This window comes from Telopea speciosissima, chromosome 3, assembly GCF_018873765.1.
Source record: "Telopea speciosissima isolate NSW1024214 ecotype Mountain lineage chromosome 3, Tspe_v1, whole genome shotgun sequence".
NCBI lineage: Eukaryota > Viridiplantae > Streptophyta > Magnoliopsida > Proteales > Proteaceae > Telopea > Telopea speciosissima.
The window spans coordinates 31378682-31401204 of NC_057918.1; the positions used below are offsets into that span (position 1 = coordinate 31378682).

Here is a 22523-nt window from a genome sequence, read left to right on the forward strand (position 1 = left end):
CAGCTAGGTGAACAAGGCGTCCAAGGCCCCCGCCTAGGCCACCTAAGCGCCCAAGCTGACCAAGGCGCCTAGGCGACGCCTTGACAACTATGATCTTGGGTGGGGGTATTCCTCATGCTTTGCTTTTCCCTTTTGACTCTTTGTTCTTGTCAAGGTGGCAAGGTGACCCAAGGCGGTGGTGGGGTGTCTAAGCGCTTAGGTGACAAGGCGCCCAAGACTTATTTTTTATTTTCCCTCTTTTCTAACATTATTTAGTATGCTACAATATATACCATATATCATAAAAAATCAACATTAAGCCACATCAAGTCATCAAATATCAACATTAAGCTACCTCAAGTCATCTAAATCAACATTAAGTTGCATCAAGTGATTAAAAATCATTATTAAGCCACATCAAGTCATAAAAAATAAACATAGAATTACATGAAAGCAGAACTGAAGAAGCATCTATTGGAAGTTTGAAACAATCAAAACATACATTTGGTTTATACTGTTTTTGGAATTGTTCATTGTCTAAGGGCGCGTTTGGTAACGGTCTGAACAAAGAACGCTCGTTCTTGACTAGAAACGTTCTTTTGCGTTTCTAGTCTGGAACGGCGTTCTGAGATTGAAAATGACCGTTTGGTAATGGTCTCAAGAACGCCGTTCAGAACGAAAATGGTGTTTGGTAAAACCTGTTCTTCCCTATTTGATGTTAATTACAATAATGCCATTTCTTTGTCAATTATACCAAAAAAAGATTTGTAAAATCCTTTTCTCTTAGCAACCTTAGCATAAAATTAAAATATCTCATTAACATAACTAAAGTAAGTATAAAAATATGTTAAATTTCAAAGATGCCATTAAAATTGGGTTCTTGTGTGGATTAGTGGCATAACTGACTATGCTATGAACAGTTGAATAAAGAGGGCCTTGGTGGACTCGAACCACCATCCTCTTGGAACATGCTCATGTTCCAAGTGCTCTACCAATTTGAGCTAAAGACCCATCAAGTTGTCAATGAATTAACACAACAGATTAAACCAAATTATATTCTCCATTCTTTTTTGAATTAATTTGCAATGAATGAATTTTAATGGCCCAAGAAGCACAAAAGAAATCACTCAACGAAGCTGTGGAAAGGGAAAGCGTTTTTACCCTATATGTGTGGCCTGTAATCTCCAATCTATACAATCTTTGTCTTCAATTCTAAGCAAATCCCAGATTTGCACTCTGCTAAAGCCTTCCTGAATTTTCCTTTGTTACAGTAAACTTCCAGCATCTCCTAACAACAAAATTAACAATTAAAAATGGAACCGAATATATTTTGCTGGTCTGGTTCTTAGGAGGTCCTTTGATCATTAATACTAAAATGGCACATGTCATGCAGGTTTAACTTCCCAGGTGAAAGCCTGGAAGTCGTCGTTTTCTCCTCTAAAAAGCTTACAGATCTTGGATTTGAGTTCAAGTACAGCTTAGAAGAGATGTACAAGGGAGCCATAAAAACAGCTAAGGAGAAGGGTTTGCTTCCCCTTTCTAATCCAAACCCAACTCAATAACACTAGCTGGAACGCTAAACCAAAATCAGAGGAAGCTGGAAAAAAAAAACACAAACAATGAAAGCCAAGAGGATATAAAAGGAGGGGGCAGAAGAAGAGGAATTAGGCACAGCATCATAATGCAAAATCTCTTCGATTCTCTCTACTTTAACCTGAAGCTCCAAACTTTAATTCCCAATTACTAACCAGACTGTTCTGTGTTGTGCAATTTAAAAAAAAAAAAAAAAGGAAACACATTCATAATGATCCTCATGCTTCTGTAGGAACATCTCATCATGATCATCCCATAGAGAACCAGTTCTACAAATTCATAAGTGAATGTGCTAGAGATAGATGTATCTTTAAGGGAGTCTATGCATCAAGGACACCATATTTCTATGTTGCTTTACCTTTTATTGTATAGAGCAATTTCTGGTTTGTCGTCCCACTTAGTGGGGTTTTTTTGTCTTCTTGATTGAAGTGCTTATTCATTTAGAAAGGGGGAGGTGGGGGGAAGAGATTGAAGTACAACCAAATGCTCTGTAAGAATTATTCCTTTAGCTAGAGACTTGACTACCATGCCAAGCCTTCCAATCTAAGCTGGCATCTTACAGAACATAGTCCAGCAATCATATAATATCAGTCCATACAAAGAAACCAGTTGATTAACACCTGAGCTCAACCAATCGACAATATTTAATACTGAAAACAAAATAAATCAATGTTGAGCAAACCATACAGGTTTGTTCTAGATCAAATCAGCCAAAAGAACCCCAATCATCAGGCATAATTTGTGAACCAACCAAATTCAAATTAAAAATCCCCCATTTTCAATCGAATTACCTCACAAAGCTGATGTGAACACCCAGGCTTCGGTGAACAGCGGAGCAATCGATGCAAAGAAAAATCCCATACGTGACGAATGCCCATGTTGGATTCTTCGCATTGCAATCAAAACACATCTGCAGCAAAAAACCGAAACAAATGAATAGTGAGAACCGAAAATGAATCCGTACAGATCTGCAACTCTTAAACCAGATCTCAAAATAAAAAAACCAATAAAATTGAGATAAAAAGAAGAGGGAAAAACAGAAACATGAACCTTGTCACAGGTCATACAAAATTCCCAAATCACACCAAAAAAATCTCTAAAATTACAGATCATACAAAATTCCCAAATCATACCAAAAAAATTTCTGAAATCCCATACCTTTTCGGTTGAATCCTTCGAAGTATAGGGTTGGTGAGTCAATTCGAAGACAGAGAGAGTGAGAGGGAGAGAAAGAGCCAGAGAGAGAGAGAGAGAGAGAGAGAGAGTGAGAGGGAGAGAGCGAGACAGAGAGAGCCAGAGAGAGAGAGCGAGATTGAGAGGGAGAGAGAGAGAGAGGAAGCGAGAGAGAGAGAGAGCGAGGGATAGAGAGCGAGAGAGACATGAGATCATGGTTTGGCCGTAGTTGCAGGTACCTTCTCTTCCTCTGCTCCTTCTATTTCCTTCTCTTCCCCTACTCCTATTTCCTTCTCTTCCCCAGATCTATCGCAAGGAGGCAACGATTCTGTTGGCTTCTTTCTCAAAATCACGGGTTTTCACGATATCGCGATGTAATTGTCGTTCTTGTTCTTTTGGTGCTCAAGACCTCCGGTTCGTTCTAAAAGAACGAAAAAACGAACCGTAAAGCCAAACACTTTTTTCATGTTTTTTTGTTCTTTTTGAACAAAAGAACTGTTCAGAATTACCAAACGCACTCTAAGTATAACTAGTCTCACATTTGGTTTGTAATGTTCTTAATAAATATGATCTTATCTATAAGTAATTAAACTGTTCTTGATTTAGAGAAATGTTCTTGTTCTCTAATCAAATGATTTTATTTTTACATGAGACTTTTTGTATTAGTTAGAACACAAAACCAGCTTTCCAAGAAATCCAAGATTGCTTAAATCTTATTTATATTGAAAGACTTATGTTCTAGTCAAACCTTATTTAGTGTGCACGAATGCTGTCAAAATCGCTTTGAATGAAAAAATATTTTTAGATATCAAAACAAGTGAATATTTTACCGCTCTTTTGGGTTTTTAGCAATGTTTTACCACATTAAGATTTATGGGATTTTTAGATTTTAGAAAAACCCTAGCATAGAAAGTTGAAATTTTCAACTACTGCCAAAAATCCAATTTTTTGTTCTTGAGTTGGGGGGTTATTTTTTATCCTTTTGGAATTTGTTTTTTTAACTATTTTTATTGGATTCAAATAGGGGGTATTTGCTTATTTATGAATAATAAACATTTACTTAAATGGTATTTGGCATAAATAAGGGCCAAACTTGGTTCAATACCACTAAGGCGATAGTCGCCTAGACCCCAATCCGCCTAGACGACGCCTTGACAACTATGTTTCACCATTAATTGATACTTCATGCTTCCATGCTATGTCTCTCCTGTCGTCATCTCTTCCCCGTGCCATTGTCTCACCATCGTACTGTTGCATGCAGAAAGCAAACCACGATTAATCGAGACACATCAACTGAGACCACTAAAACAACTATATAGCTATTTATTATTTGGGAAAAGGTTCTCTGAGTCACTGGGGTAGGGTACAGTAGCATCCCCATGTCTATCTCTTTCCTCTAAACATGGAATGATCTTGCTGACCTCCCATGCATGATATTGCTTTGACGCAGCTCGTTGGTGTCCCTCTTGCCGCTTGCTCAGAGAACCCTCACCCTTATTATTTTTCCCCTAACCCATATATTTTTTTTAATTAATAATAATAAATTTTCATAATATATTTTTTCTCTCTAGAAAATATTGGCCTAATACAGCAAAAGCAAATATGGTGCGACACAATAAGCCTCATATGCACTTCAAAATACTCTGATAACTTTCACAAATTTTCTTTATTTTTCCAATCAAAACAGAATATTTTCCCTTGTTTTTTCCTATTTTTTGAAATTCTAAAATATGTTTCATAATTTTGAAAATAAAAAAAGTATTTATCGGCAAAAAAAGTACCAAAAGAGAAATCCTAGATAACATTGCGCAGAGATCAACACCATCATTAGTTGCCACACCATCATCTCTACCCCTGCGTATTATGTTCCATGGAACTATGGAAGATCACTATTGCTGCCCCCTGTCAATTAGCACCATGAGTGGCTAAGTTTCCTTTGCCTTTAGGTGTAGATGAACCTTTTATAATTGTTATTTAATATCTGGTTTAAGCATACTTGATTGTTTGATGTTGAGACTCCATCCCTTTGTGGGTGATTTTAATTGAATTATTTAGTTTAGAGAATGTGCTTCTGTGATTCATATTTTCTATTCAAACAATAGTTTTTATCGAAATTTTGGTTGCACCGATGATAGCTTATAACTGACCGAACTAAGCGTGCTAAGCGTATGCGAAAGACGATAGTGATCGGCAAGATAGGTTATAACCAGGATGAACTAAAAATATCATTGTGTGGTTGCATTAGGCTTGTAGCTATAATGAACCGAAGAATGTACCAGAGTTAAGTAGTCATGTCAAAGGGATTTGAAACCTAAAGGCTGTTTTTCTCATCAATTCTCACTTTTGTTAATTAGTCGTTAATTTAGTTTTAAATTTTGCAAATTGCTTTTCAAAACCACTTTCACATCATTTTAGTAAATTTAGCCTTTCAGTTCCCCGTGGATTCGATCCCTATTTGCTACTATTCTAATTAGTTTAATTAGGGTTTATTTTTTATTTCTTAACGACACGATCAAATTTTGACTGCGTGGGGCAGTAGATCGACCAACAATGTCTAACATATGTAATCGAGCCCGATCCAGTTTATATCGTCTCTAATTTTTTCACATATTTGTTGTAGGAGAATTCATTTATGAAACCATAAAAAAAAAATAAAATTATATATAAACAGAAAAAAATTTCTAACAGCGTGAGGCGATCTATGTCTGACATACAAAAATTCCATCATCAACCATCGGGTATTTATCTTGTTTTTTGCAAAAAATATTTTTTGGGAAAAGTTCATTACCTGGAGATTGTTGAATGTAGCCAAATCTTCACCAATAGGTAGTAACCGATCTCTTTGGAGTGATGTGGCAAACCCCCAATAGCATATTCTAGGAGTTTGATGAGGAGATGTGGCAAAAATCCAAGCAAATTAGTTGTTTTCTCCTTCCTGCATGCAAGACTGGCGAAATAGACGAGTTCTGGTCAAGAACTCGTGAAACAAGGTATTTAAATGAACAGGAAAGTATCATTTTGCCGAAACGACACAAAATAGGCCAAAATTTTGGCAAAACACAGAAATTTCAACTGAAATAATGCAGGTTTTGTGATTCGCTTGTTTTAAATTTTTTTTTGGTCTCGGTTATATTGAAATTAGCGAAATTTCTTGGAGATTTAGAACTATGGTTAGTGCAACAGTTTGATTACTGGCACATCAGCACGCCTGTTAGCAACCTAGGGTATTTTTTTAATTTCCTAGTTCCTTCGTGTGTTGTGGGAATCAGGATATTTTAAAAACTGTTTCTGACCCAGTTCTTTGCATTTTCTGTAACCCCATGTCCTTTTCTTTTTCGTGAAAATGGAAGATAATTGTTTTACTGGTAGAAAGTTAATGACTACCAAGGTTCCTAATTTCAGTTTTGACCAGACGTATTGTCGAAATATGCGAAATTGGTCAACTCGAAATGGCCATTTCGGTGGTCAAATGATGAAGAAGAAGAAGAAGAGTATATTGAGAGAGCCTCGAAAAAGTAATTCATATAGAGATAAGTTGTACAGGGGCAACAAGGGGAAATAAAAAAAGTAAAAAGGAGAAGAGAGGGATCCCTTCTCGGTATTAGCGCCAGACTCTCTGATACTCCCCATCAAGCTGGAGCATATATATCAATCATGCCCAGCTTGTTACAGATATAGTCAACCTTCCCACTTCCTAATGACTTAGTAAAGATATCTGCAAGTTGCTCTCCAGTCTTGATATACTTTGGAGAGATTACTCCCTGTTGAAGTTTTTCTCTCAAAAAGTGATAGTCCACCTCAATGTGTTTAGTTCTCTCATGGAAGACAGGGTTTGAGGCAATATGTATTGCTGCCTGGTTGTCACACCATAATTGCATTGGTGTAGAACTCTCAAACCCTACCTCAGTCAATAACATCTTCAACCAAACCAACTCACAAGTGGCATGTGCTCTGGCTCGATATTCTGACTCTGCATTTGATCTAGCCACCACACTCTTTTTCTTGCTCTTCCATGAGACAAGGTTCCCTCCAACAAATACGCAGTAGCCTGTAGTTGATCTCCGATCAATCGGTGATCCAGCCCAATCTGTATCAGAAAATCTCTCAACTCATGTATGGCCATGATCAGTGTACACTAACCCTCGTCCAAGAGCTTTCTTGAGATACCTTAAAATCCAAATGACAGCATCCCAATGAGGTGTCCTAGGAGATGACATGAATTGACTTACAACACTGACCGGAAATGAAATATCAGGTTGAGTGAATGTCAATTAATTAAGCTTTCCAACCAACCATATCTCTCTGGATCATCAAGGGTATCTCCCTCATCTGCAACAAGTCTGATATTGGGATCCATTAGGCTATCAAGGGACTTGCACCCTAGCATCCCAGTCTCCGTAAGCAAGTCAAGAGTATACTTTTGCTGTGAAAGTGATATGCCCTTCCTGGATCGAGCCACTTCGACCCTTAAGAAATAATTCAACTTTCCCAAATCTTTAGTTTGAAACCTCTTTTGTAGATGAGTTTTCAAACTATCAATGCCTGTTGAGTCATCACCAGTAATCACAATATCATCAACATATACAATCAGAAAGATCCTTCTAGCACTTGTCTGACGATAGAAAAGAGAATAGTCACTATTGCATCGTGACAAGCCAACTCAAGAACCACTTCTGTAAACCGACCAAACCAAGCCCTCGGAGACTGTTTCAATCCATACAAAGATTTCTTCAATCTACAAACCAGCCCAGACTCCCCCTGAGCAACAAACCCCGGAGGTTGCTCCATATACACATCCTCATGAGGATCTTCATGGAGGAAAGCATTTTTGTCATCAATAGGCCATCGATGAGAGGCGGCAAGAGAGATCAAGACACGAACAGAAGAGAGCTTGGCAATTGGAGAAATGGTATCCAAGTAATCAACACCATATACTTGGGCATAACCCTTAGCCACCAATCTAGCTTTTAGGGAAGCAAGAGAGCCATCAGCATTAACCTTGACCACATAGACCTAGCGAGCAAGATCCCAAGTATGGTTATGCTCCAAAGCCCGTAATTCTTCTTCCATAGCTGTCCTCCAGCCAGGAATAGATAATGCCTCTGCAATGCTCTTAGGAATAGGATGAGATGCAATAGTAGAAAGACAAGATTGAAAGCGAGAAGATAAGCCAGAATAAGAAACATGAAAAGAAATGGGGTGTTTAACACACTAACGGGTACCTTTCCGATGAGCAATGGGCTGATCCAAATCAGAAAAAGGAGGATCAGGGGTGGGATCCACAAACGATAAAGACGTGGCAGCAGGAAGAGCATCTATGGGGGCAGCAACTTCTTCTCTTGGACGAGGTTCATGGTGATAACCATTAGTGATGGGAGGCTGAACATGAGGCTGCACGGGACGCTGCATAGGAGGCTGAATAGCACAAAGAGGAAGATCCTCATCCAAGGAAGGATCCTCAACAGGCTCATGCTAATAAGTGCGAGACTCAAAGAAAGAAACATCAGCAGTAATAAAATACTTGCGAAGTGCGGGAGAATAACAGTGACACCCCTTCTGAACACGAGAATATCCCACAAAAATGCATTTAATAGCCTTGGGATCTAACTTCGACAAACCAGGAGTATGGTCCCAAATAAAGCAAACGCACCCAAAGACCCGTGGGGGCAAGGGGAACAAAGAGTCAGAAGGGAAAAGCAAAGCATGAGGAATACCCCCCACCCAGGATAGAAGAGGGCATTCGATTGATAAGATAACAAACAGTTGACACTGTATCAGCCCAGAAAGACTTGTCCACTTTCATTTCAAAGAGAAGGGACCGAGTCACTTCCATCAAGTGACAGTTCTTCCGTTCAGCCACACCATTTTGTTGGGGTGTGTCAGAACAGGAAGACTGATGAATGATCCCACGAGCGGTCATAAAATCAGATAAAGGGGCAAAAAAATACTCACGTGCATTATCACTAGGCAACACCTTAATATAAGATCCAAATTGATTCTTAATTTCAGCAATAAATGAAGAGAAAATAGAGAACAATTCAGAACGACTTTTCATTAAGTACAACCAAGTCACACGAGAGTAGTCATCAACAAAAGTAACAAAATATGTAAAACCCAACTTGGAAGACACACGACAAGGGCCCCATACATCTGAGTTAACCAAAGAGAAGGGATGTAAGGCCCGTTTGTTGACACGAGGGAGATAGCTCACACGGTGGAGTTTCCTAAACTGATATGACTCACAATCTAAAACTGAAAAGGAACGCAAACTAGGAAACAGTTTTTGCAAACTCTGTAAGGATGGATGACCAAGCCAACAATGAAGTTGATGAGGGGAAGCTGTGCTGGAACAAGCAATTGAAGATGAGGTCTCAAGAAGATAAAGTCCCCCAGATACCTTGCCTCTACCAATCGTCCTCTTCGTCTGCAAATCCTGAAAGACACACCAATCAGGAAAAAATGTTACAGAATAGTTGGAGGCATTGGTAAGTTGGCTAACAGACAAGAGATTGAAAGGAAATTTAGGTAAGCACAAGATAGAAGATAAGGACATGGAAGAGGTGGGCTGAACAGTACTAGTGCCTCGGACAGAGGCACAAGAACCACCAGCTAAAGTAACACTCGAATGAGAAGATTGTAAAGAGGAAAAGATATCTGAGATGCCAGACATATGATCCGATGCCCCGAAATCAATAATCCAGGGCCTAGAAGTGGAGAGACACGCAGTGGCATTACCTTTCTAGACAAAAGTAGCTGTGGAAGACATGTCCTGAGCAGCCTTGCTCTGACTGTAGCGAGCATATTCCTCCTCTGTCATAGTCAAAGTCACACGACGGTCCTCAATAGGTACAAGTAGGGCTGCAGGATCAACACTAGCAGTGTTAGCAATCTTGGATTGTGGGGGTTTGCCATGGAGCTTCCAACAATAACGCTGAATGTGGCCAGATTTGCTAGAATGATGGCAAGTCCTTAGAAGACCAGATTTCTCAGACCTCTCAGGTATGTCATGGGTACTAGCGGAAAATTATCGCCCCCAGTACTGGGGGCGGTCCAAAGCGCATCGTGCGGCGCAGCACAATCCATGTGTGCACAGTGGGCCCCACCGTGCACACATGGATCGTGCTGCGCCCACGATGCCCACAGGACGCCCCCAGTACTGGGGGTGATAAAGATCCGGGTACTAGCAGAAGGTGCAGCTGGGGGGGACTTGACAGGCTGACAACCCCCACTGCGGCCACTACTCATAAGAGCGGCACTATCACTAGGAGAGACTCGAGTAGTGTCACGAGACATGCGAAGAACTCGAGAAAAGGTGTCTGCAAGAGATGGAACTTCAACACCTCCAAGAACCTGAGATTGTACTGAATCAAAGTCAGGGCCCAAACTGCCCAAAAAACTCATAACTGCAAGTTGCTCACGCTGTTGTTGCATCTGGGTAACATTAGCAGTAATGGGCAGCAAAGTATTCAACTCCTCATACATTCTCTTGAAATCAGCAAAGTGTTGGGTCAAGGGTCAACCCTTCCTATCAACTCGATAAAACTCTTGGGAGAGTTCATAAATCTTGGATAGATTGTTGTGTCCAGAATATAAGACGGCCAGGTAATCCCATAAATCTTTGACAGTGTTAATATGGGTTACAAGATCTACAATAGTACTATCCATTGAGTTCAACATTTGACCCAAGATATGAGCATCAATGACCTCCCATGTGTCAGCATCCATGCTAGCAGGTTTCTTGCCAGTCAAGGGATATTTCTCATCCCTCCCTGTGAGAACCAGGGTCACAATCTTTTGCCATTGCTGAAAATTCTGACTGCCTGCTAACTTCTTGGAGGTCAGAAAATTTGGGGAAGATGATATGACCTCAGTCATAGCCTTGGTGTCCTTCGATGTCTCTCCCATAATGATCACCAAAGAGGAACACCAAGAAAATACCAAACAGACAGTTGCAGCTCTCAAATAACCCCCAGAAATCGATTCATCAATTCAACGGAAGCATAAAAAATGCACAAAAATCTATCAAGGAACCAGCCGAAGTGTATAGCATATCAAGCAAACATTGCGCAGCCCAGAAAAGCAAACCAGTAGCATATAGAAACAGTCCAGCAGAATAATATCCCCCAAAAAATCGATTCAAAATATCGATATCGATGCCATATCAAGACCAAGATCCAATCCAGCAGCATAGCAACATATTCAACCCCAAAAATCAATTCAAAGCAGTATAGAGACATCAACACAGTCCAGAAAATCAATCCACAACCATAAACCAATACGAAAGACATCAAACCTGAGATTTCAATAAGAATCAATGTCTTCAAATCATCACTGCACCCTCCGAAAACCTTCAAGAGTCAGAAATGGGGTAATATACCCCCTACGACAGGGAAGAACTGTAAAGTGTCTTCAAAATCTGCTTGAAGCTAATCCAACGTCTTCTTTCAGTTGTAGAGATAAGAAAGGAACTAATATAAAATAGTAGAAGTGTGCCCTCTTGGATCAGATATGCTCTGATACCATGTTAATAGAAGAAGAAGATAAGAGTAGAGAGCAAGCAAGACTCTCGTTATTGAGAGAGCCCTGAAAAATTAATTCATATAGAGATAAGCTGTACAGGGGCAAAAAGGGGAAATCAGAAAAGTAAAAAAGGTAAAAAGGAGAAGAGAGGGATCTCTTATCGGTATTAGCGCTAGACTCTCTGACGCTAATCCCGAGAAGGATAAGTTCCCTTCTCTACCCTTCTAACAGGCCTGAAACTTCATGTAGTGCCTATTTAAGCATGTATACTGTTAAGAGGACCAGATTTAGAACTCGATGCTTGAATGAGTTAGTCATCCCAAACACATCTTTATTTATAATCATAATGAAGGATGAAACAATTGTACATTAGCAATGTGGGACTAAACCACATGTACGAAATAAATAAAATAACAAAAGAAAGAGGACCAGAATACCCCCACGGTATTCTGGCCATATAGCTAACATTCCCCCTCAAGTTGGTGCATATATATCATGCATGCCCAACTTGACTAAGATAGGATGAAACAGCTTGCTACTCAGCCCCTTAGTGAACACATCAGCCAGTTGATCAGTGGACTTCACAAAGGGAACACAAATGAGGCCGGCTTCAAGCTTCTCCTTGATGAAATGATGGTCAACCTCCACGTGTTTAGTACGATCTTGCTGGACAGGATTATGAGCAATGCTAATGGCGGTTTTATTGTTGGTAATAAAGCATCATAGGAAGATGGACAACAACACCAATATCCTGCAATAATCCTCTAAGCTACAGAAGTTCACAAATTCCTTGTGCCATTGCGCGGAACTCGGCTTTAGCACTAGACCTTGCCATAACATTCTGCTTTTTGCTACGCCATGTGACAAGGTTCCCACCCACAAAGGAACAGTAGCCAGAGATAGATTTCCTGTCAGGAGAACCAGCCCAATCGGTATCAGTATAGGCTTCAATCTTCAAGTGACCATTAGGAGATAGAAGGATTCCCTTTCCCGGAGCAGACTTCAAATACCTCACAATACGATGGACTGCATCCATATGAGAGGAATAGGGATCATGCATGAACTGACTCACCAAACTTACAGCAACTGCAATGTTAGGGCGTGTGTGAGAAAGGTAGATTAGTTTGCCCACTAACCGCTGATAAGCACCCTTGTCAACCGGCTCACCCTCTTTCTCCCTAAGTTTTGTAGTAGCTTCCATAGGAGTATCTGAAGGATGACAGCCAAGTACGCTTGTCTCAGTCAATAGATCAAGGACATATTTTCTTTGAGAAAGAAAGATGCCCTTTGAAGATCGAGCAACTTCTATCCCTAGAAAATATTTTAGGGGACCAAGATCTTTAACCTCAAACTCACGGCCAAGAAGAATTTTCAAATCCCTGATTACAGCATCATCATTACCCGTGACCACAATATCATCCACATAGACTATGAGAAGAGTAACCTTGTTACCAAGCCGTCTGATAAACAAAGTGTGATCAGCATTGCTATGCTTGTAACCTGCTGAAATCATAGCCTTATGAAATCTGCCAAACCAGGCCCTAGGTGACTGCTTCAAACCATAAAGGGCACGCTTCAACTTACAAACCTTGCCCTTAGTCCTGTCATCAGAAAAACTTGGTGGAAGGTCCATAGAAGGTCCATATATACCTCCTCCTCAAGCTCTCTATGGAGGAAGTCATTTTTGACATCGAATTGCTGAAGATCCCACCCAAGATTTGCAGCAGAAGATAATAACACCCTGACGGTGTTGAGCTTTGCCACTGGTGCAAAGGTCTCCTGATAGTCAACTCCATAAGTCTGAGTGAACCCCTTTGCAACCAGACCTGCCTTATACCTATCCACCGAGCCATCAGCTTTTTGTTTAACCACGAAGACCCATCTACATCCCACTGGTTTTTCCCCTGGAGGAAGAGCCACAAGATCCCACATATTATTTTTGTGTAGTGCTCTCATTTCTTTAAACATTGTAGCCTTCCACTTTCCATCTGTAGATGCTTCCTGCCAATTTCTAGGAATCGAGATAGAGGAAAGAGAAGATACAAATGCACGAAAAGAGGGAGAAAGAGAGTTATAAGAAACAAAATGAGATATGGGATGTAAAGTGCAAGTCCTAGTACCTTTGCGAAGTGCAATAGGTAGGTCGGAAGGAGATGGATTACCAGGAGATGTAGGATCTGTGTCTGGAGCCGGCAATTGGATGGGTACTGGTGCTACAGTGGGATGCAATTACCCTCTGGTGGATCTGCCTCTTGTATAGGTGATCATGTTGGAGTTGTCAATTCTCTTCTGAAATTCACCAATAGTTCTCTGGACTGGAGTCAGCTCCCCCTGAATAGGAATATTAACAACACTATTTTCTATGGTCTCCCCCTGTAAAGGATTCCCATTAGGTGAGGGAGGAACAACTAGAGGTTGTTGGGCAGTCTCCAAAGTAGGATGGGTAGCAGCCGTGGGTGGTAAAGGGGGCTGGACAGCAGCCGAGGGTGGTAAAGATGGCTGGGCAGCAGCCAGAGGCACCTCAGGTAAAGGAATTTCGAAAGCCACATCTTCACCAGCACTCTCCCCCTGAAGAGGTGGCGAAGAATAATAAGAAATGGACTCATGGAAAATAACATCCATACTAACCACGTTACGGCGGGAAGGGGAATGGTAGCATTTATAGCGTTTCTGGGTTGGAGAATAACCCAAGAAAATACAACGGAGCCCCCGAGGTTCAAGTTTGCCTGGAGATTTGGTATCTCTAGCATAACACACACAACCAAACACCTTGGGAGGCACAATAAAGGAGGAATTACCAATCAAAATATCAGAGGGGCTACGGGAGTTAAGTACCCTAGAGGGCAGCCTATTGATGAGATAGGCCGCCGTAAGAACCACATCCCCCCAATATTGAGACGGGACATTTTTCGCAAACATCAAAGCTCTGGCCATTTCTAACAAGTGGCGGTTTTTCCTTTTTGCCACACCATTCTGGGCAGGGGTATCAACACAACTAGTTTGATGAATGATTCCATGGTCAGCTAAATATTTTTGAAATTGTGATTCTTTATACTCTGTCCCATTATCACTTCTCAATATTTTGAGAGTTGCCTGGAACTGAGTTTGGACCATTTTATGAAAGTGCTGAAAACATGAAAAAACCTGATTTTTTGTGTGCAAAAGATACACCCATGTGTTCCTAGAATGGCAATCAATGAAAGAGACAAACCACTGATGACCAGAAATAGAGGGTTTACGATTAGGGCCCCAAACATCAGAGTGCACTAATTGAAAGCAAGAATAACTCCTTTTATTTAAAATAGGATAATTTGAACGTGTCTGTTTGGCCAGAACACACGCCTCACAAAAAAAGTCATCCTTAGTACGAAGGGTGACCAAACTAGGAAATAAATGTGCTAAAATTCCTAAAGGGGGGTGACCTAACTTAGAGTGCCACTGGTAGAGTTCAGAAGAGACCATGGAGTTCTGGTGTAGTGGAGAAGGCAATGGTGGTGGAGAGAAGCGACCATCATCAAGCAGGTACAACCCACCGTGCACTTTACCCAATCCAATCGTCCTCCCAGAGTCAAGATCCTGAAACACACAATGAGAAGGAAAGAAAGTGACTTTGCAGTTAAGATCACGAGTAATACTACTAATGGAAAGAAGGTTAGTAGTAAAATTAGGAATATGCAAAACAGAAGTTAATGGAAGAGAGGAAGTGTAGTTGATGATTCCTTTTCCAGATATAGAAGAAAGGGAACCATCAGCTACCTTGACCTTGTCTTTCCCAGAAGTGGGAGAATATCTATGAAACAAACCAAAGGAACCGGTCATATGATCTGTAGCCCCAGAATCTATGATCCAAGGATGTGAAGCTACATAAGCACAATGACCCCCAAATGGAATACCTGACCGGGCAAAGTGGGAACCTGAAGTAGCAGAAGAATTGGTAGTAGCTGATGTAGTAGAGGCAAGCAACAGCGGAAGACCTCAGCATACGAAGGAGTGCCTGTAGATCATCCTGGGATAGACCAGGGTCAGTAGCAGGGGCCGCAGTAACAGTCTCAGTCTGATGGGCCTTGGTCTTGGTCTTAGTCTTTGTCTTGGTCTTGGCAGCCCTTTTAGCTTCAAAGTCAGCCGGTTTCCCATGAAGTTTCCAGCACTTCTCCTTGGTGTGGTAAGGTTTGTGACAGTACTCACAAACAACAGACCCAGTAGTAGAATCACCAAGAGAAGCAGTGCCACTAGGTGCAGGAGTGGCAGGGGCAGCAGCCTGGAGTGCCGATTTGTCAGAACAGGAGGATGCAACATGGCAGCCCGACGGTTCTCTTCAGAGGACACTAAGGCATAAGATTGTTCAAGTGTGGGAAAAGGCTTATGGCCCAACACTTGAACACGAATCTGATCATACTCCACATTTAAGCCAGCCAGAAAATCGTAGACCCTAATCTTGTCCACATGCTTCTTATAGGAGGCAACATCAATAGCTGTACTCGGGTGAAAGTCAGAGAAATGGTCCAGTTGTTGCCAAAGGCTGCGCAAGGTAGCATAATATTTGGAGACTATCAACTCTCCCTGAGTAGTGTGAAGGTCCTTCTTCCTGATTTCATGGACCTGGGCATCATTGCCAAGCTGTCCATAAGTCCTTGCAAGCAGCCCAAATTTCCGCGGCTGTGTCAAGGAGAAGAAAATTGTGTTGTAGCTTTGTAGTCATAGAACCGATCAGATAGGACATAAGAACTCCATTGTTGGCAAGCCACTTGTCCTGAGCAGCTTCAACCTTAGTAGGCATAGCAGTGGTTCCCCTAATATGACCAGTAAGGCCACGGCTTGCAATGGCAAAGGAGGCAGACCTAGACCAAAGCAGGTAATTTGTGCCATCCAACTTGATTGGATTAGGGGAAAAAGTAAGGTAATCTGGTTTGCTGTTTCCATCACCCACAGAAGTAGCAGTCGAATCCACAGAGTCACCCATGACGACAGTGAAGAATTCCAAATCGCAGATAAGGGCTGTTGTGAAGAGAAACCCAAGAAAATCTCCACGATAAGGGCTGCAACAATGATGAAAGCCTTCTAATAATGAAGGAATAAATATCTCCAAAAATCAGCAATACCAGACAGAGGAAACCTTGAGATCGATTTTTGCAGGGTTTTGAACAAAACCCTGAAAGTGCTGAAATCGATAAGAGGAGAAGATGCCCAACCAGTGAGTGGATTGAGGCTGAAATTGCAGTCGAATCAGTCTAGGCCAGAGGAGAATCACTCCTCAAAAATTCAGAATCAACTGATATATAAAACCCCAATGTCGACTATTGTCAGGGTTTTGAAAAACCATGAAATCTTGAAAAAATATCGACCTTGAGAGGCTGCAGGTGCTGGAATAATAAATTGCTGCAAGTCTGGAGCTCCAATATAGTGAACAAATCCCTTGTTGTATAGAGGGTTTCTGTCCAACGAAGGCTGAAGTCTTCAATATTCACAGCAAAGAGAGTGCAGCACCCAATCGATCAAATCTTCATATCATGGGATGAGGTAAAGGAGGGTAGCAGCTGGATCAATTGATCACCTCATCAGTGCTGCCCTATGGGACAGAGAAGAACAAAACGAAACAAAGGGAAGAAGAGAAGAGAAAGGGAGAAAGATCGAGAATTAGAGAAGGAAGGAGATCGTGAATTGCAATCTGAGTTCTAATCCTGCTCTGATACCATGTTAAGAGGACCAGATTTAGAACTCGATGCTTGAATGAGTTAGTCATCCCAAGCACATCTTTATTTATAATCATAATGAAGGATGAAACAATTGTACATTAGCAATGTGGGACTAAACCACATGTACGAAATAAATAAAATAACAAAAGAAAGAGGACCAGAATACCCCCACGGTATTCTGGCCATATAGCTAACATATACATGTTTGAATCGTTAGATTGAACCCTTCCCCCGCAAAGTAAAAGTTTGATGATGCGGATAAGTCACCTTAAGGTCACATTTTATTGAAAATAAGCTTTCGGTTGGGTTATGTAGGTGTTGGGCTTTTGATCCCATGGCTTTACTTTGTAATTGGCCAATTTAATGAAGCCTAAAAGATGGGTAGAAAGTAGGAAAACGGAATTTACTTCGTTAGTTTAGTTAGAGTCATGTTTTGAGTCAATTTCTTTCATTATTTTAGTTCCCTAATCAGTTTATGTTACCTTGTTAGTTAAGGATTGGGTTAGACCTTTCTTTTTTAGTGTTTGAGTCTATTTTTGAGTATTCTATATAAGTTTGTAAAGGGCTACAGCCTTGTACACGAATTTGATTGATAAGATTTTGGTTTGAGCCTTTTCTTTTATTCTGTGAGTGTCAAATGGCTGGTGGGATTCCAGTCGAGGCTAGGCTGGATTTCAGACCAATCCATTGGTCGGATTGAATTTAATATCAGATTTCCATCTCAGGGATCTCCGCCCGTGAGGTCACTGTTTTCTAAATTACTTCCAAACCACTCATCGGACCATTCCCTTTCTTTGAAGGGTTATTATCCTTTCTATTGGCTATTGTTTCTTAGAGTGATGATAATTTGAGAGGTTTTGATTTTCAGTCAAATTTGGAGTGTTCTGAGTGGGGTTTGTCTTGGGATCTTGTCTGGGAGGTTTTCTTTCAATCATCCACCATCTGGTTTCGAACCCTAGGTTGCTAGTGTATGCCGTGGCCTAATGTATCCTTTTCCTTATATAGCCTATCTTCACATAATTTAGTCTTATAACATACAACATTCAATAAAACATTTTGAAATATGCAAATGGAACGAAGAACCATAAAATTGACGAGCATTACACAATTTCGACCATTTACATTTCGCCGAAATTTCGACCAAAACCTTGTAAACCCGTCAAGTTGCTGGTGATTTCGTTTTGATCAAGGTCGAAACCAAGATAAGTCGTTGAAATTTCAGTATTTTCAACCAAAATTTCCAACCACGGACTACATTCCAGATTTGCCTGCAAGAGAATGGCTTACTTTGAAGCTGTCATAGCTGGGAAATGATTCCATCAGGATCCTAACAAATCTGTTGCAGTGTCTTAGACCATGAAAATTTTGATCCAAAGTCTGAAGTCTATTAATCTGATGGATAGGATGTCCTTGCCATATTGGATGCCCCTATTCCTGGATTACTTGTATCATTTTTTGAAATAATGGCAACTCCAAATTTGAGGACAGGGTCTATTGCAAACTGGCCTGACAATAAATTTGCTTGTAGGAATTTAGGAATGCTTTAATGAGAAACTTTATTGAGTAATTTCTAATGTCTGCAGGTCTGGCCTCATTAACTCTCCAACAACGGGCTTGTCATCAGAAAACGTTGTGGATGGAATAACAATGGAAACAACTCCACCTCAAAGCGAATATGGATCCAGCATGAAGGTGAGTATATTATTTTATGGAAAATTCAAGGGCGTAACAACAGCTTCGATCCCTGTCGTGCACTGGGACCCACCCCTGTATTGGCATGCATTACTGCACAGCTGGGATCACAGCCACTATAATGCTACTTGTACTTTGCAGTAGCACCCCCACCATCCCTGCAGATTTATCAGTGTCTATATTCTGCGTTTGAATTATTGTTACTTTTTTTGAAACTGTTAGTCTATGTGGAAGGTAAAGAAAAATAAAAGGCACCATCACTCAGTGGCGAGTGGGCTGTGCAGACTTCATGGGTCCTTGGATACAGAACCAGAATAGAACCTTCAGAAGATCATTGTAACTATTACACATCTTGGATGGTCAAGAACTATGAGTCTGTAGATAATCAGTGAAGTTCAAGAGTTTGTAGACTTTTGGTGTGGGGAACCCATAAACCCATGTTTTTTCTGTTAACCTTTTTGTGGTATTTACGTCATGTTCTCTGCAGAATTTTTTGAGTCATTGCCCCCCTCCCCCACCTTGCTCCCCCCCGAAGAAAAATTTGTTTTATGCAAATTTTTTTAGGGGAGCATCTTGTCAGTGCTCAAGGTGAACCTAAGGGCAGCTTTGATTGTGGGTTTGCCAGGACTTGAGCCAACTTGTGACTGAAGGTGCTGTACCAGATTTGACTGGACAATACAATATACTTGGTAGCCTTTATCTACACTGGTTGTTGTGATGCATTTGGGTCCACTGGAAAGGATCTAAATTTCTTTAACTCCTCCCCTAAACGGAAAAACAAGAAGGCTATTTTAAGATTTATGGACTTGTACACTTGGAGGGACCATTGCTTTTGTTGTTGTTGCAATAAAAGCTGCAGCCCTAGCTTCGTGCAAAAAATGCAAATGTTAGGACTGCATGAATCCAAGCCTTCCTTCCCAGGGGACTTGCACCTGTAGGGGTAGCACCTGGTTTCAGTCCTTTAATCAATCTGCAGCTGTAAATGTTCCATGTTTAAACCATGCATTTAACAGTTAACTGTTCACCGTTTAGGAGGACAATCTGGAGGAAGTGAAATGTAATGATATTAAACTGAATTACTTTTTTTTTATTTGTTTATTCGTTTCTTCCCAAGGGATATATTTAGGTGAAGAAACATTTCTTTCATCTAAAATTTTCCACCTCTTCATTTCCCCTTTTATTTCTGCAGGGAAGAGGGCAGACGGAAGCAGACCTATCTTATGATGCTGCTCAGGGTTCAGACACTGTGGATGAATTTTCTGACAGCTTTGTGCGTTGGGTGACATTTGGAGAGACACTATGTCATTGACGCCCACCAAATTTTCCTTATCAGTCTTTATTCCCCTGCTTTACCTAACTCAACCTGTCAAGAATGCCCAGCCCCTAAGTAGGAACCAAGGAGGGAATGAAAAAGGAAATTAGGGGCGGCAACAAATGCAGTGGTACCGGCATTCTTTTGTATGATAATCTCTGTTTAAGAAAGGCCTGATTGGCTTTCATGTATGATTTGCTGCGTATATTCAATCCTGAAAACCTTGGTCAAAGTCCGAAAGAAAAAGTACAACAGCGTAAATAGGGACAGTGAAATTCTTTTTGGAGCTCTTTGTTCCCTTTTTCTTCCCCAATTTAATGGACTGCAGAGTTCATATTCTTGTAAATATTTATAAAGACATTCTGCTTATTCAACCTTCACTTTAGGGCATTTTTTGTTCCGTTTACTTTTTGATACTCTCATGGTACCAAAAAATACTGATCCTGCAAAAAGCTTCTCTTATCTGAGTTTCACCATGACAATATTTAACTAGGGATTCCTGCACAGCATGAATTTTCTGCAAAGATTATTATTATATTTTTTGGTGGGGGGAGGAGATGAAGAAAGATTTTGTAGTTTGATCATGGCAGCTTGAAAACAGTCCGAGTTCAAATAAGCATCATTTTGAATGGAATTAAGTCTATCAAGAGGACATCCAATCATATGGCTCGTATTTAGAAAGACAGTTCTCTCTCTCTCTCTCTCTCTCTCAATAGTGATGTATGGCAAAACAAGTTTAAAGCTAAACCTCACTAGTGGGGATAAGGTGTTTCATATCCTCAATTGTGTACTAGTTAGTCATAGTACTACAAACAAACTAGTTCAATTGAACGACATTAATAAATTGAACAAGCTCAAATAGGAAAGGAAAGGTCGGATAACTTGCCCAATGGAAACATAATTCAGGTATTATTTTAAAGGGAAAAAGTTCTTTGTGCGGGAGTGTGGCCTATGGCAGCACTTCCATGAGTCTATCTCTCTCCTCTTCATATAAAAAGACACCTCTGTCTCCTTGTTTTGAGGAGAGACAGAGACACGTGGGAGTGTTGGCGTAGGCCACACTCCCGGACAGAGAACTACTTCCCTATTCTACAATACAATGGGAGAGAGAGCTTGAAGTTCACTGTTCTGGGGAAATAAAAATAGATTGATTGATTGGGAAATTTTCATTCAACTCACTTTTCAGAAAAACCTAAATTAAATAGTTTGACTCGATTTGCCTTTCAGAAAAACCTGGTGACTAGGCCTTGTCAAACCTAGTCAAGACGAATCAGGTTTTTTTTTTAAATGTAATACAATAAATATTTATAAATTAGTAAAAAATAAAAAAATTTAGAAAAATAAAGGAATCACATATCAATGCATTTTGAGTTCATATCATTGAACAAGAGAAAGGAAGCCGAAGAGTTGAGGATTTCTTACTGTTTTAAATACGGATTTACTATTTTACTCAACTCAGATTCTTTGTGAATCGGTTTTCTGGTTTTTTAATAAATGATTAAATTAGTTGAGTTTGTCATGACTCAGGTAAAAATACCGATTCTTATTTGACTCGAACGATTATGACCAAGTCTTGTCAGTTTTTACCCTGACCTAGTCTACATGATTCTTGACCAGGTTTTTAAAATTTTGACTCGACTTGGGTGGCTCGCCATAGTCAAAGCCTAATTTTCCAACTATGGATATTACAGGAGAAGTATAGGAGATTGACAGAAATTTTCACTTAACAACACGTTGCAGTCGGGGAAAGATATTGTTCGTAGACTTTGTAGCCCACTAATTAGCTTTCCTAAAGGCGGTGAAGCTCCAAACGTTTTTGCTATGTCATGCCCCTACGAGCAAAATAATCCTCTCCAATTCCTTAAAGTGTGGCAGTGTGACAGTGCTAGGTGGAGATGTTGACACCTGGCAGCGGTCGCATCCAACGGTCTATAACAATGAACTCGGACCATTGGATGCGGCAGCTGTCAGGTGTCGACATCTCCACCTAGCACTGTCGCACTACCACACTTTTAAGGAATTAGAGAGGATAATTTTGCAATGTTCTCACTTCTCGATTTATCTGACGATGGAAAATGCTTTTTCATTGTCATAGTGCATCGTACAGACGGATTTTAATCTGATATCAATGAGCTCGGATTGTTGGATGCGACAGCTGCCAGGTGCCAACATCTCCACCTAATACTGACGCACTGCCAAACTTCAGGAATTGGGAAGGATTAAAATCCTTCAAACTAGAGTACAAAGATGGTTTTCTAAACAATGTGACGAGTATCAACTAGCAAAGCTATATAAATTGACTTCGCAGCACTAAATGGTCAATGCACCTACCAAAACTGATGTTCGAACAGCGTTTGATAGGACAAAAGCAACACTGCTCAACACCCTTGCATTTAAGTCTTCCGCCACCACCCTAAATTGGTAAAGAGAACGCCACCCGGTTGCGCACGCTGATTCTGCACCCTGATACAGGGACGCACGAAATGATCGCCACCTCCTGGAACCCCAAAAATAAGACATTTGGTGGGCGAGGATATGATCTCATTGTAAACACAAAGTTC

The 22523-nt window shown here is 40.6% G+C and overlaps 1 protein-coding gene across 3 annotated transcripts in view; it reads left to right on the top strand.

The window, feature by feature from the left end:
• Positions 1–20208, top strand: part of LOC122656557 (phosphoinositide phosphatase SAC2-like) — a 52069-nt gene extending 31861 nt beyond the window's left edge. For all 3 annotated transcript variants that reach the window (XM_043851135.1, XM_043851134.1, XM_043851136.1), the window contains 2 exons: positions 18542–18650; positions 19840–20208. In XM_043851135.1, coding sequence (XP_043707070.1) covers positions 18542–18650; positions 19840–19959 — 229 coding nt within the window. In that variant the 3' untranslated portion in view covers positions 19960–20208. The remainder of the gene's footprint in view (positions 1–18541; positions 18651–19839) is intronic.
• Positions 20209–22523: the final 2315 nt, after the last annotated feature.